We start from the raw sequence: 15,290 nt of genomic DNA, 5'->3' as shown, positions 1-15,290 counted from the left end.
GAGCATTTTTTTTATTGTTAAAGAATAAAGCCACAGAGAGCAAATGCTTAATATGAACTGAATTTACTACAGTGTGGAAATATCGGCTGATTTGTAACATTTAACCTTTTGCCACTGAAGGGATTTGAAAAGAGATGCTGATGACTCCCTCAAGATCCTGAATAGGGATGAGTGATCTGAGAATGGCCCTGATGCGGATGGCTTCTCCTTTGCCTCCTTGAATCAGCTGGATTGCAATTCAGGCGGAAAAAAACAAAAACATTGGTCAGTCATTTATAGTTTAATAAAAAAAAATAATGATAATAATAAAAAAAGACAGAATAGTAGAGAAATGAGAGAGGAACTGATATTTACATTGTTACATACAAACAGTGAAATGTTGCATCTTCAGCGTTAAATATTCAGTGTTACAGGGTAGACTACTTAAATAAAATATTAGTGACATCTTCCTAATATTGAGTTGTACTCTACTTGCAATTCTGTTGTTTAATCTAAATCAAAATGTCTTATTTACCATGATTTCTTTAGTATCTTTTCAATAGTGTTGTGTATTTTATGTTAGGCACTTTGAACTGCCTTTGCGCTAGAAAGAGAAACTACATTAGTGATATTGTAACAAACTGCTGAGAAGAAACATTCTTACAAAAAATATTCTCACTTTCAATCAGGTACACTGACTCACACCTCCAGTTGGGGCAGAGAATCTGATGCAATGCACACCACTACATTTCTGCACCATGGGGGAGGCTTTCCAAGCTTAAGCTGCATATTCCAACAACATAAAGGATAAGGGTGAACCAGTAAATTGGGATTATTGGCTTTTTACAGATACATCCCAATAGAGCTATGAGTGTGACAAAAAGTAACAAGAAACTGCAAACTAGTAACTCCAAATGTGGCTTTAAAATAGTGCTACTACATCATAATTTTGATTGAAAAAGCTCTGACAAGTTTGTTTCAAATCTGTTTTAGAGCGTTTTTTAATATATCTGTAACTGAATCTAAATTTTGGTTACATTATTAAAAAAATACAATAAATCAGGACATTATGTGGGTTTTTAGCTTTCAAATACTGGCAGTTAATAAAACCAGCCAGGCTACAATAAATAATACTAACAGGGAAAGCATATTTTTTAAGATACAGTGTATATTCACTGTATGTTAAATGTATATTAAAGTTGAATATTTTTATTGGCTCATTCTGACCTATTCTTTAAACAGGAGTTTGCAGACTCTTCATCTGACTTTCTGCTTCAGTGGCTATTGATAGGTAAACGCTGCTGAAAACTGAAAAAAAAACCCACTTACATACATCTCTGGAGCACAACGCCCCAGCAAGTCAATAAGGGCAGAATAGAAGGTCATGATGGCGTGCCCCATGTGAATGAGGTCATCATCACTGTCCTGGACAACATCCCTGTTACAAAAAAACGATCATAACGGTCAAGCAAGTCATGACCTATATAACCTACACAACCATCAAGGATTTTGAATAGGGTGAAGCAATTTACCATCTCTAAACAAAGCAGCTGGCTTGTGGGATAGCTTTTCATGCGTACGACTTTATGTGTACGTGTGTGTTTATTATTAATTATTAACCAACTGAAAAAAATGGTTTTAACTAATTTAGTCCCAAAAATCATCAATAATGTGTCTGTACATGTCTAATACTGACAGTGTTCTGTTGGACTGGTAAGTGGTGCAAGGTCCGTCCATAGAAGGGTCTTCAGAGATCCTGATTGCTTCTTCCATGGCTGCTAGGAGACCATTTCCTCCATCGCCTTGCAGCGCTGGACCAAAACACTCAGGCCGGCGAATCAACAATCTCAACACCACATAAGCATTCTCCTCTACGCTCTCACCTGAGTTGAAGAAAGCAGACAAGGTGAAGAGAAACCACTGATGGACTGAATTGTATCGCGTGTCAGACAAGGGTCACCTGGTATGTTATTTTCAGGCTTGATACCTCTCATTAGTAATCAAGGAGATTGTTAACTGGTATTTGGAACAATATACTGAACATTTTGCAGTAAAAAAATAAATAACAATCTTTGTCTAAAAATTCTGAAAAACACCCCCCCCCAAAAAAAAAGCATCATTGAAATGCCTTTGTTTATGTTTGACAGGTTTCTAAAGACATTTTTTACATTTATCCTTCAGTGCTGATAGGCTATTATATGTAACGTGTACCCAGTCTAACAGTACTGTGTGTGGGATATGGCTTACAACTATAGACTGAATGCAAAGGGAGGTAAGTGGCTGCATCAGAGCCAAAGTAGTGCAATTAATTTTTTATCACAAATCAGTTTTTCACAAAATAACTACACCGATAATCACAAAAACAGTGAATATCATATCTAATAATCTGATAATGGGCCAGGCCAACACTTAGTCAACCTAAAAGAGGGAGAGCACTGGACATTTGAAAAAAGTCACATTTTAGATTTTTATTCTGTTTCTCTTTAATCTACCATAAGAAAAAATAGCGACAAACACTCTAATGGAATTTATAGGATATGGAACTAATAAACTGAGAGCAGAACATAATATCTGGATTCATATTATTGAACAACATTATACAGCTATGTGCATAGGTTTGTTTAGAGATGACATGAAGCTGAAATCACTGAGGGGCGCATGGTATGAACAGCCAATGCCATTTGGATGAACTGTCAACACCTTCAAGGGCAATTTAAACAGATGACTTTTGGGCACTGCTTCACTGTAGGAAAAATCAATAGCAGAGTGAATTACCTATATTGCAAACAGCTTACTTAATTGGGAGCGTCAACTGATGCAGCCTCTTGTGCCTTTGTAGCTTTGTATTTTGCTCCTAGCACTAGAACAAATAAACCAGAAGCCCTAGAACCAATAAATGCCCTGAATATATTACAAGTCAAAAGCATAACCAAATATATCAAGAAATAAACAGCGCATTTAGTTTAACAGTTTGAACTGACAGTTAAATATTAAAGGCTGCACTTTTAATTAAACCCACAAGCTGAAAAATAACTCCACTAAAATAAATGGCTAAATAAAATAACCAAGCCCATCAAATTCTTCAACTGGAAATTACTGCAACTTGATTGGAATCATCAGATTTGGTAGATGTATGTCTACAGAGACGCATATTAGAGTTTATATTTTTTTGAAACAAAACATCACTAAATGTTCTGTGATTTTTATGTTAAGTATAAATGATTTAAATTTACCATTGCAGAAGACGGCAAAACGCAGAAAGTCCAGGTAACGTTCGCCCTCCACGGGATTCCATCCAATATCAGAATAGCCTTTTGCTACCAGCATCGAACAGCTCTGGAGACCACAGCCAGCAAGGTACTGAACCACCTAGATAGTGCATTAAATTAGAATTTCAGAAACTAGGACACTGCATCGGCTAGAAAAACATCTTTTCTTCAAGATGAAGGTCTGTTATCTTCACATTCCTTTCTTAGAAATTGAACTTGTAACTATGCTTTCAGTTTTTCCTTCTTAGTTAGCTATAAACAGGAGCGCATCACTTGCGTCCTGCTTGATATTATACACAGTGTTATTGACATTAAAAAAATATTTTAAATATGCTTTGACTGCTTTCTCCAAGATTTTATGTCAGTGTAGAGACTCTTACCTTCTCCAGATCCGGCTCCCTCAGTGCTAAGGCCAGTTCGTTATTATCCATAACAGAGGCGGCTGCCACATCTAGAGGAGTTGCCCCACGCATGGATGGTGAAGCTAAGGGACAAAGGCAGAAACAATCGAAACATCCACTCAAACTATACATCATGTCAGGTGATTGGATTCTTAAAAATTGCTGGGACAGAATCCCAACACCTTCACAAGATTATTTTAGCCCTAAATCTTGGCTTGTTCACATTAAAAGTGATTCAGACTATTTTCTGGCTTTAACTATTTTTATGGGAGTAATATTAACATTAAAGAAAAGAGTAAAAATACATCTACCTGCGTAATTCAATCTAACAGTGATGCAATCCATTTTTACTTAATAAACTACCTACAGAAACTTTCAGCGTTAGACATTTTAAATGTACAGTAATGCCATCCTTGCAAAAGCACGAGAAACTATGGACTTAAAACTGCCAGGAAGTTGAATCAACACCTCCCAAAACCAAGTTTGCCAAGTGAATCCTGCAAGAATTTCTGTCAGCCCTCCTACATAGACACAACCCAGAGAAGTGACAGGACTTACCGAGTCCAACACTGCTGTTTTCCAATAAGTAGCTGAGGTGGTCAAACAGGGCTCCCTGATTGTGACGACTGATGCGGCAAAAGTAACACAGGAATCGACAGCAGCTCGCCACCATCTTGGGAAAGCTAATTTCCTAACAAAAGTAAATTCATGGATGGATATATGAGAAAGTAAAATGTAGGATGGTACTTCTATGAGGAAGTACATGGACAATTAATAATTCACATCAGTCTGAACAAATTACAGAAATTTTGCCTTTTTTGGTAACTTCTACCTTTGAAGCTTAATGTCATTCCCGTTCAGCTAACCAGCTAATTAAAACATTTGAACAGCTGATGACGTACTTAAACTACACACATTTTCACCATATTGTCTCAAAACAATTGAGCTCATTTCTCACCTTAGATTGCCCTTCTCCTAGAACATTGACCATCACCTCCATTACAGTCTCATGCATCCCCAAAGCCCTCATTAGATTGGGGTGTTGGTAGAAAACTTTATTATTCATGATGTCTCTTTACATGTTAAAGAAAAATGAACAAAATCTATAAGAATACTTTGCACAACACAGTATACTATGATGAATATGTGTTAGGAAATGAATCAATAATAACACAAGATCACAATGGTCTAGAGGGGTCAAAAGAAGCAACTGGAAATCTCTCCCTACCCTAGTCTTCTGATCATCAGCCGCTCTTCTTCTTTCCCCATCCGGACACTGAGGAGAGAGCGAATTTGCCCCAGGGAGGACAAGAGTGCCATGGTGTCCTCTACTGAAGACTGGCTGATTGTATAGGCCTTGCTGAGGGCTTCCCCCATTTGGCCCCCGAGGCCCTGATACTGGCGGTGCAGCAGTGAGAAGCTAGCCCTAACTAGTTCTGGGTCCTCCATCTCGCTCTCTTGAGCCCAGTGCACCATCGTCTCAGAGATCAGCTTCCTGAGGGACTCTAAGCAAGAACCAGACGGTGAGATGCGGTGATATAAATAAAGGAGGGGAACCCTACAACTTCTTTTTTTGTCTGTTAAGGCGATATGTAACCACAGCGGCATAATTCAACATAACATCTCTGAGAACAAGTTTAAACTTCTCATCCACAGAATCACTTTCATCATCCTTAATTACAGCTATGCTTGTATATATTGTTGACACTGCAAATAAAATACCTGTATGTTGTACGATCGCAGATGAAGGCAAAAGTGAGACAAAAAAAATGCACTTACTCTGACTGTTTGATCTACAATCCTCCTTTTCTGTGGGTGTCTTATTAAGTCCAATAATTCTTGCCACTAGACTGAGAAGTCGATCTTTTACAGACATCCCAGCATCCTCTTCATCCTCTGAGTCACTGTCCAATTCAAAGCCTGTACAATGACAGCAAAGTAAGATGAGATTTCCTCAGTGGCAATTATGGTAAGTACCTCCTCTGAGTTTTTCATAGTTCCCTGGCTCAATGAAAATGAATATTGAATCAGTCAAGATGAGCAATGTTCTAACCACAGTGTGTGTTGAGGAGGTGATGGTAGTCCAGCAAGAGCTCTTGTATTTCCACTGGACATGGACAATTGTCTTGCTGCGCATCCTCTCTGAAGCTCAGCAGCATATTGATCTGTGAACAGGTTTCAGATTGTGCAATGGCAAAGTTAAGTTATGAACCATGATGTTTCAGCATGCTTCTGTGTTATACACTTTTCCTTAGCTCCAGGAACATAGCACAAAACCACAACTCGTTATTTCTAAACTCCCTTCTCCCTTTAGCTAACACTGATAATGTCGTTCTCGCCCATCCAACCTGCTCCTGTGGAGGTAAGCGGAACTCCTTCGTTATGCGAGCAGTGAGGGCAGCAGACATGTTGAGTGCCTGCATGACTTGGTTATAGCGAAATTGTTGGTTCTCCTGCAGTTGACCCACAAAGTTATCAGAGAAGGCAATCACGGCTTCCACCCTGTGTCGCAACTGGCAATCACACAGGTAGGATAGCAGATGGCAGAGCTAGAGAAAAATGAGTGAAAAGATTTCTTTGTGAGTCACTTTAAACTGCTTACAGAAATCTAATAACACAGCAAATCCAAAACTACATGTAATAGGTGGGAAAAGAAAAAAGAAAAAGAAAGCATTCATTCACCTCAAGTTTGACAGCTTCTGGAAGCTTCATTTTAAGAAGCCCTTGTTTAACAGCGTCATCTTCTATTTTGTTGCCCTCTTTGCAATTATTTTCATCATCACTAGATTCTTCTTCTTCCTCCTCCTCTTCTTCTTCGGCAGTTTCAGCATTTGTAGAGAAAACACCTGGATCCATCAGTCTAAGAACCTTTCCTAGGTCCTCATCCCCAAATAACCCCATGACCAATAGGCTATAGAACAGTCTTAACAGAGGAACAAGCAGAAGCTCAATATTGCCTCCTGCAGGATCCCTCACTGCCTGACTCACAGCCCAAACTCCAGCAGTCAGCATCTCCACAGTCAGATTCTTCAATATGTCCAGAGGGATTTCTGGGCTGTCTGTGCAGGCTATTTCAACCGTGCTATCTCCGTCCATCCAATCAATTCTGACAAAACAAGGAGATGAAAAATGCATCTGCGGTTTAAGGCATGTGCTACGACTAGCACTGTGAATTCCCTCTGGAGGCTGACTATTCCCTCCATTAACAGCATTACCAGGACTGGGAGAGAGGGTGATTTCCCTGGTTTGGTCAGTCATAGGAACAATGTATTCATGGTTCATCATGAGACATGCCGTGCTGTGGCAGCTGAGGTAAACCTAGGGAACAAAAACAATATTTGTTAATGCAATGATTCTCCAAAGACCAACATTATTACCATTATTTTTCAGACTGCCAAAAACAATAAGCACCTGAGTAAGCAGCTGATAGAAAGCAGAGCGGAGTGGGCCAGGGAGGTGGGGGTTCTGAATAGCATAAAAGATCTGCGACTGGTCCACGTGACTGCATAGGACATGGCAAACTCGGGTGTTCCCAAGGGCACATAAAGAGCAGTAGAGGAGGAGGGTATGGTGGTGAAATGTTAACAGGTCATCAAGTTCCGACAGTTCCAAAATGTCAACACACCTAAATGAAAATTAGGGGCAAGCAAAGACAGTTTTGGTGTGGGTGCTTTGCTCAAAATCTCAATAAAACTCCTGTTGAAAGCTTGGAAAGAAGCTGCAGCTACATTTGTTGCATTTTAAATGATATTATACACTAAATAAATATGTGCTGCCTGGTGCTTAGAGATCATGGAACAGGAAACATGTAGGATGATGTTTAATACAAACGAGACATACATTCTATGCTGTACACATCTGTTTGAAATCCCATCTCCAGAAACATTATTAAATCCTGACTCCAACCTGTTTCCATCAGGGATCTGAAGAGCCATGACTTGCAGGGGCTCACAGCACTGGACTCTCCAGCCATGCTGCTCATCTGGATGATCCACTAACACCTTTAATGGACAGTCTGGTACTCTGGTCCATGAAACAGGGCTGAGATGCTGGACCTGAATCCTGGGAGGGCACTGAGGAGTGGCATTCCTTTTTTGGCTACGTAACAAACCTGATGACAGCGGCATCACATTCTGGATTGAGAAGAAAACAAATACAGAGAAATGTGTCACAGATCATTCAACCTTTATAGGCAATAGTACAAGCTGAAAGATAGATTGAGAAACAGGTACACAACAAAGCAGAATCCTCCAAACACAGAACTGGAAGTTGTGTACTAACTTACAATCCTGCATCATAAATACTCACTAATCTAATCTGGTCACAACAAACGATCTAAATGTCTTAAACAGGTTACAGTTTTCCTAGAAATCATGCTGGCAAGTAGAGAAGGATGAAAAAAATCTTAGACAGATTAATAACTGATTTTCATTACCTTGATGCGTCCCAGTTCAAACTGAAACATGTTGCTGGTGGTGGGTTTGACAAAAACAGCAGGGAACAGCTTTGTACTCGCCTCCACCTGGTTTGTAGTGAAACACTGTTATCCTCAGTCTTAAAATGAAATTTCTGGTCATAAAAACTTTAACAAGTTATTCTCCCAATTGTGTACTGACTTTAAACTTCAAGGTATTACATTTAACAAAAATTCTGAATACATAAGAGGAACTAGTGAGAGGAAAATACTTCAAATCAGATCAGTCTGGTGTGTGACCTACTTGGTAGAAAGTGGCCATCTCCACTCCACTGGAAGTAAAGGTGAGCAGCCCAGTGGCCGAGTCAATTAAACAACCAATTTCCAATCCTGCACTTCTCCGACTCTGAGACAGGCCTGTTGCCTCTCCAGCACACACCATGTAACAGTTACACCGCTTCACACTTTGCAAAAACATAGGAATATGTTCCATTATCAGTTTCATGCAAATTTGCAGCACATTGGAATAAAAAAAAAATTAAGTTCTTCAGTAGCATAATGAATGAATCTTATAATACAGTCTAGTGACTATGGTGTTAAAAAAGATAATGACAACATCTCAGCCTGCAATTGTTATTAAAATTCCTGTCTCACATACTAATACCATAATTGTCTCTGTGCACACTAACCTTTCCTGGACTTTGCCACTGTCATCTCCGAGGGTGACAGTCACAGTATGGACGCCGTCAGGGTCAAAAGCTGTGTCATACTCATGAAAGTCCGCAGTCACCCAGCCTACCCACACATTGAGCGGCTCCTGGCCTGGAAGAACCCTCACTGAGTAGTAATACTGAAACAGGGACAAGTCAGTTGGTGTCACTATTTAGTATTTGCATCTTGCACTTTAGGTTAATATTACGGCTGGTATTTTCATCTACCAACAAATGCCTGAAGCACACTGCATGTCCATTAGCCTTACATTCCAGTTTATTTAATTTTGTACACTCTGAGGTTGCAGAATGCCCAAAAACATTTAGCTTTTTCTTTCATTTTTTGTGAATATAAATAAGGAAATTACCAGCACAAAGATACAGATTTCTATTGTGTAATTATGTTGGTATGATGATATAGACTAACAGGAAAGCCTTACTCTGGAGCTCTGGATTAGGTGATCATAGTTGTCTTTGTCAACTACAACATCTTCAAGAAGCCGTGCAGATGAGTTGCTGCTGACTAATCCTGGTTTATTCTTCTTCAGCATGAACCTTACAGACCAGAAACATGTAATAATTCCTACAAAGCATTTTACACATGAATAGTGACTCTGATAACATACTGAGGCTGTTTGTTCTCTTTACTATCATTGTTTCTTTTTACATCTTTCATGTCTTCCATTTCCTATCTTTGTAAATTAATTAAATAACCATCCTTTTGTTATTTTAAATCAAAGCAGACAAAAACACAATAACTCTGAATAACTTGTGCATTATTATTCTACATCAAGTAAAATTAATGAACTAAATGTTCATGCCTGTGTGGGTAATCTTCCATATTTCAAATGGTATACAACTGAAAGCACATGTTCCTAATTTCAGTTTCTCCGTAACCTACCGTTGTTTCAATCTTGATGTTTTGTCATGGCTATGATCCTTATGGTTGAGCTCATCTCTTGAGCCAGCAAAGCTGTGAGCTGACTTCATCAGCACTTCAAAGTCAGAATCAACCTCCTCTTGCTCTTTCTTTCCTAAAAGGACAACAGGCATTAATTACAGAAGGGCCTTGGGGAGCTTAAGCAGAGCAACTCATCAAGGTCATAATGGTAGAGTACCAGTAATCTAGACAGTAATCTAGACACACACTAATTATTCCACCCAGTGGTTCAACAATTTTTATATGCTGCATCAGGTGTAATGGCGCTTGCTGTTTCAGCCTATTTCAAGCTAGGTAAGTCCTTATTGTGATCATTTGTAAAGTTTTCTTAAGTCTTCTCTATGCTTAACTCGAATATATACATATATAATGTCACTGAACCTGGAGAGAGAGAGTTGGAGGCCACGGGAAGCACACCCCCTGCAGGGCTACGGAGAATGGCAGCACATTCGATGGACATGCTGAGCCGGTAAAAACCCATCTCACTTCCTCCACCGTGGTGGGCTACCAACCGCTGAGTGACCCTCAGGCTGGATAAGGACTCCTTAGAGCCACTGACTCGAGTGACCTTGAATAAGATTTGAACAAGGTTTTCAGGATCAGAGTTGTGAATTAACCATTGCTGTTATAAGTAACCCTCTGGATATAAATAATGCAGAAAATATCGTATGCTACATGGTTGAAAATGCACATTAACCAAGCTACTGGAAAAATAAATCTTACAGACAAGGGAACTAACCTGCAAGTTGTGATCATGTGGCAGAATGGACGTAAAGTGAGGTTGCTTCCAGCTCATCCACAGAGCTGGGTCTCTGGCCATGTTGACAGCAAATGGTTTATAGCCTTCCTGCAGGCCACACACAGTAAAGTACTGCAGAGAGCCCACTTGACGGCCCAGGTTTAGCCTCCCCACTTGGTTGATCCCAACACTGACTATAGGCAACAGGCCTGGCAAAGACAGAGACAAGACGAAAAAAGTGATATAATAAACATATCTTTGATATAGGTTGGACTTCTTACAATACAGTGAAAAATCCTCTTAATTTCTTATATTTCATTTTGATATACAGTATTAGTAAGTCAAAAGCTCATCCAGACCATCACTGATATCAAAGTCCTTGGCAGCCAGCTCTGATCCTCTGTCATTAAACAGCACCTCTCCATTGAGCGTGACCATCATGGTGCGTTCAGTCATGTCCACCAAGCAGCCCACCACATCGCCTCTGAGCCACGGACGTCCCAGAGGTTCATCACCCTGATGGTGCCACTGAGCCTGAGTTCGAAAGGAGAGACAAGTGTAAAAAGCCTGGCATAGAACAGGGAAAGTGATAGAGAAACCAACTCCATTTAGACTATTTATTATTTGAGGTTGTTGTTAACACTATCGTCTAATAACTCAGGTCTTCCTCCAGTTGCTTAAGTCAAGATACTCGGTGAATTATACACTGGTCAATTCAAGATTTAGCAATATCTTTATCTTCTATCTTCCATAGCACATCTACTTTCGGATTAGTGGAAGGACAACATTCAAAATACAGATCTCGGCATTCATTTTACTGCTCTTTTTCTATTGAGCATTTCTGTAAATTGGTATATATTTGATGAGATATTTCAACCGAAAATGTCAGAAATCTTGTATTAAACAAGAAATACTCGTCTTACTATATGAATTAGTTTCATGGCGTTACCAGTTGCTTAAAGAATCTACCTATAAACAAATAAAAATAAATAAAAAAGTAGTGCATTTTACAATACATCTCTTTAAAGGCTGCTTTCTCAAAATATAATTTTATCATACTCCGAGCCAAAAATCTCCACTTGAGTAACACATACCTAACTGTTCTAGTTCTATTCCCATCAATATTCTAAGTGTTTTTACAGAAGGGGGTTGTTCATATATCATTCATAGCATGATTTATAGAACATGTTCTACCTTACAATATGGCAAACAGGATTTTTTTTTCCTTTTATAGCTGTGGACAGTGGCGATAAAAGAGACATCCAAAATCCCCTCTGTGAAAACCTTTGACTGTAGTATGTCAACAAAATGAAACAAGAATATAGAAACTGGTTATATCCAGCATTCAGATTTCTATTCTGAAACATACGCAGATTACCATATATTTTCAAACTCATGATACAACAAAATAACCATTACGATCTGTGTTGGTAAATCACCAAGTGGAAGTCATATGTCCTGATGTGCAACTAATGTAAAGCAACGTGTTTCTATTAGCTATTTAATTTGGAGTTTCTAGTGTTTCATTTCATCTCCTTCCATTTGACCGTTACTTTACAGACAAGCCCACGGTCACAGTTTTGTTTCTGTCTGCCCTCTAAAACATTTGCATACTGAATGAGTAAATCAAAGAAATAAAAAAAAAAAAAAAAGAAGGACATGCGAGTTGTGATAACACCATCTTTAACATTAAAAGAAAAAAAAAAAACATTTGGGCTTTAACAAACTGTGAATGCAGCTCTGACAACGACCGTGCTTCGTGGCCATTTAAAGAACTGTCAAATTTGAATATCTCACCTCGCATCCATCGAAGACATACGCCTGGTCATCTGAGCCAAGCTCTTTATCGGGGGTACAGCCTGGTCGGGCCCAGCCCACTCTCATATTCCCTGCTGTCAGTATTTCAAATTCAAAATACCACTTCCCCCGAGTCACAGCATATGATTTATCTGGCCTGAACACTCTGCACTTCTCAGCAGAGAAGAGACACGGTTTAGATAATGTGGCTGTAAAAGCAAGAAACAGAGAAAACAAAGTTGTCTGCTAAAATATAAACTGTCTCATTAAATACAGTGTATCTCTGCAATTCAGTGTTGAAAATGTGCTTTAACATAGCACAACTAAGACTTTGCATTTGTTTTACTTGATAAAAAAGTAGGCTATATCACCATTCAATGTACATCAATTACTTTACAGTCCCTACAACAAATAATTTACTCAAAATGAGCCATAATAGGGCTTTGAGACATACTCTGTTCCTGGTTGAGGGGCTCCAGGCTGTAACCATAAGCCAGCAAGGTGCACACAGCCTCTCTGACACTCTCTCTGCCCATTCTCCTAGTCCTTTCATCAAGAAGGTTGTAGGGCACAAGGTACGGGCTCCGCTTTGCTTTTACATCCTAAAAATACAGACACAAAGAGCAAAATTGCAACTATATTTGTCAGAAAACAGCATCACTGTCTTCCTGGACAGAACACACTGCTACTCTGTGCAATTCTGTGGGGTGACTGAAAGACTATTTGATAGCATTTAACATTCTATATTCTTTATACTACCTGAAAATGCTTGACAAATAATTTTGAGTGTAGCAGCAATCGAGACTATGACTGAAAACACATTCAAATGCAGTTCCTCCTCTGATCAATGCACTAATGTAGCACAGAACATCAACCTGTTGGGCTCCATGGGTCCATCCCTGCTTGATACGCTCTCTTGCCCACACATTGTGTTCATTCTCTGCCAGCAAGTTAACTACTTCCTCATGGGCTGCGGTCAGAAAAACCTGGCTGAAGTCTATCGGAGCAGGTCTGTAGCCACTGAGCTGCTCATACCTTAGAGAGGGAATGAAAAACAGAGCATTGGTGTGTCAAGATGTGAATTAAATTCAAACAGTTACTGAAGAGGTTATGGTTATGGGTTTTGCTTTTACAGTACTCATGAAGAAGGCAGTTGTATTCGTAAATTAAACCAAAGTGTCCTTTTGCACACTTCTGATGCAAAATTGTGGCAAGACACTAAACATGCATGTTATTCTTACTTAGTGGGCAATCTCTTGTATGTCACACGTTCCTCTGCATGGTCATCAGTCAAACCAATGTGAAAACCAAGGGCCAGAAGAGTCCTCCAGTGGAAAAACAGAAACATTCAATAATACAGAAAATGTCAAATCTGAGAAGCAGAAGTTCTGCTGACATGCATTTATGTATCACATTTGTTCATTTTTAAAACTATTCAATGATTGAATCAACATAATCAAGTGTAGTAATTTATTCAGCTCACCTGAGGGTGTCCTGAGGCATCTGAAGGTTCTGGTTTCTCTCCTGCTCTGGTAGCTTGGAGAACTCCACCACACATGGATCATGCTTCTTACCTTCATCTTTCACCTGTTTGACAAAAACATGCTTCTTTTCTCAACAAACACTTTATTTTTTGCACACTGCAAGGACAATTAATGCAGATGACATGGTACCAATTTCGCATGTACAATGTTAACTAGTTACTTCAGGCATTCCATGTAATAAAATTACTGCTGCTGCATCACTTTTCTTACTGGTCCATATGTCCATCCAAGATCAATCTTGTCCATTACCCAGAGTTCATGAATATTCTCAGCCATTTTTTCTCGGATGTCCTCAAGTTGTAGAGGCAATAATGCCTACAAGGATAAGATGAATAACATACAGGTAACCAAACTACTGTGGTATGGTACATTATGCCTGCAAAAATAATTAAGTGTATGTCAAAATCTGAAATCTATACTTGGAAACAATTTTTTCCCCAAAATAAAATCTATTTGATTATACTGATTATTACCTTACTGATGTCCACTGGTGTAGGAGTAAAGGTAACAGGAGTGGCAGGTACAAAGGGGCCAATAAGCTCTTGCTTTCCTTCTCCACGATCCAGAATGTAGTTCTGACACGGCTGTACTTCCAGCTTGACTTTTGGGAGCAGAGCTTCAGAGCATGAAGCAAAACCTGGTGGGGGCAGGAAGCGAAAGTTTCCATGCCTTCCCCCAAACAGAAAACGAACCCTGATTTCCAAAAAGAAGTACAAGAAAGTAAATTACTATTCTACAGTCATTATAGAGACAAAACTATGAACAGATGAGACAAAAATGCACATGGATGATGTTTCAGTAGATTTGTGATTATATTTTAACATCATTGTTAGCCATTACAATAAAGATGGGATGGGTAAATAAAAACAAAGCTAGAACACTATGGAATACAATATGCTCAGTCAAGATTAACTATAACCAAAAGCAACCATGTAGAACAGGATATTGTCACTACTGACTTAACTCCAGCAGAGAAGCTGACCACAGGATAAAGAAGCCCATTAGTGGTGAAGTTCTCCAACATGCCCTGCACAGGGAGACCGTTGACCCGGAAGGAGATGCAGGGAACAGTGAGGTCAAGACAGCAACTAACCACATCATCATCTCTCAGCAGGTGAGGGAAGGGAGAGCTGACTTTGCGAGCCACACAGCCTGAGATTCAATGAACACAGCCACCGGTTAATTTCTTCTAAATGCAAAAGTGCAGCAAGCCAAGATTGAAGACTTAAAATACTTTATTGAATTAAACTCCAACTATTAAAGTAAAACGATTTTTCCTATTATTTATGTGTATGTATTTCTTTCATAACTGTAATAAATGTTAAACTAATTGTAATGATTGAGGCTTCTGGGCCCACTGCCAGGCTATGACTGATATATTGACAGTATTTTATTGTGGCATTTACAGTAAGACTCTGCTTCGCTTTCAGTGTTGTTACAGTATCCATATTGGACAGGACTAAAATGCACTGACTATTATTTTTCACAGTTTCTGTA

At 39.2% G+C, this 15,290-nt stretch overlaps 1 protein-coding gene across 1 annotated transcript in view; it reads right to left on the bottom strand.

Annotated features, from left to right (window-relative positions):
- The window catches only part of ryr2b (ryanodine receptor 2b (cardiac)), a 64,653-nt gene that overhangs the window by 35,804 nt on the left and 13,559 nt on the right, over positions 1-15,290 (bottom strand). The window contains exons 19-48 of the mRNA XM_023289765.3: positions 14,753-14,945; positions 14,267-14,486; positions 14,004-14,108; positions 13,733-13,836; positions 13,491-13,574; positions 13,125-13,284; positions 12,704-12,851; positions 12,250-12,458; positions 10,812-10,986; positions 10,453-10,661; positions 10,095-10,281; positions 9,675-9,807; positions 9,214-9,328; positions 8,753-8,913; positions 8,368-8,527; positions 8,085-8,171; positions 7,556-7,782; positions 7,061-7,274; positions 6,332-6,967; positions 5,998-6,198; positions 5,703-5,814; positions 5,429-5,569; positions 4,878-5,154; positions 4,608-4,722; positions 4,208-4,340; positions 3,629-3,732; positions 3,213-3,348; positions 1,676-1,862; positions 1,309-1,417; positions 106-226 (exon numbers count right to left, since the gene is read on the bottom strand). Coding sequence (XP_023145533.2) covers positions 106-226; positions 1,309-1,417; positions 1,676-1,862; positions 3,213-3,348; positions 3,629-3,732; positions 4,208-4,340; positions 4,608-4,722; positions 4,878-5,154; positions 5,429-5,569; positions 5,703-5,814; positions 5,998-6,198; positions 6,332-6,967; positions 7,061-7,274; positions 7,556-7,782; positions 8,085-8,171; positions 8,368-8,527; positions 8,753-8,913; positions 9,214-9,328; positions 9,675-9,807; positions 10,095-10,281; positions 10,453-10,661; positions 10,812-10,986; positions 12,250-12,458; positions 12,704-12,851; positions 13,125-13,284; positions 13,491-13,574; positions 13,733-13,836; positions 14,004-14,108; positions 14,267-14,486; positions 14,753-14,945 — 5,163 coding nt within the window. The remainder of the gene's footprint in view (positions 1-105; positions 227-1,308; positions 1,418-1,675; positions 1,863-3,212; positions 3,349-3,628; positions 3,733-4,207; positions 4,341-4,607; positions 4,723-4,877; positions 5,155-5,428; positions 5,570-5,702; positions 5,815-5,997; positions 6,199-6,331; positions 6,968-7,060; positions 7,275-7,555; positions 7,783-8,084; positions 8,172-8,367; positions 8,528-8,752; positions 8,914-9,213; positions 9,329-9,674; positions 9,808-10,094; positions 10,282-10,452; positions 10,662-10,811; positions 10,987-12,249; positions 12,459-12,703; positions 12,852-13,124; positions 13,285-13,490; positions 13,575-13,732; positions 13,837-14,003; positions 14,109-14,266; positions 14,487-14,752; positions 14,946-15,290) is intronic.

Source organism: Amphiprion ocellaris, chromosome 16 (assembly GCF_022539595.1).
Source record: "Amphiprion ocellaris isolate individual 3 ecotype Okinawa chromosome 16, ASM2253959v1, whole genome shotgun sequence".
Lineage (NCBI taxonomy): Eukaryota > Metazoa > Chordata > Actinopteri > Pomacentridae > Amphiprion > Amphiprion ocellaris.
The sequence above is the reverse complement of the archived record's forward strand: the minus strand, read 5'-3'. Positions and strand labels throughout refer to the sequence as shown.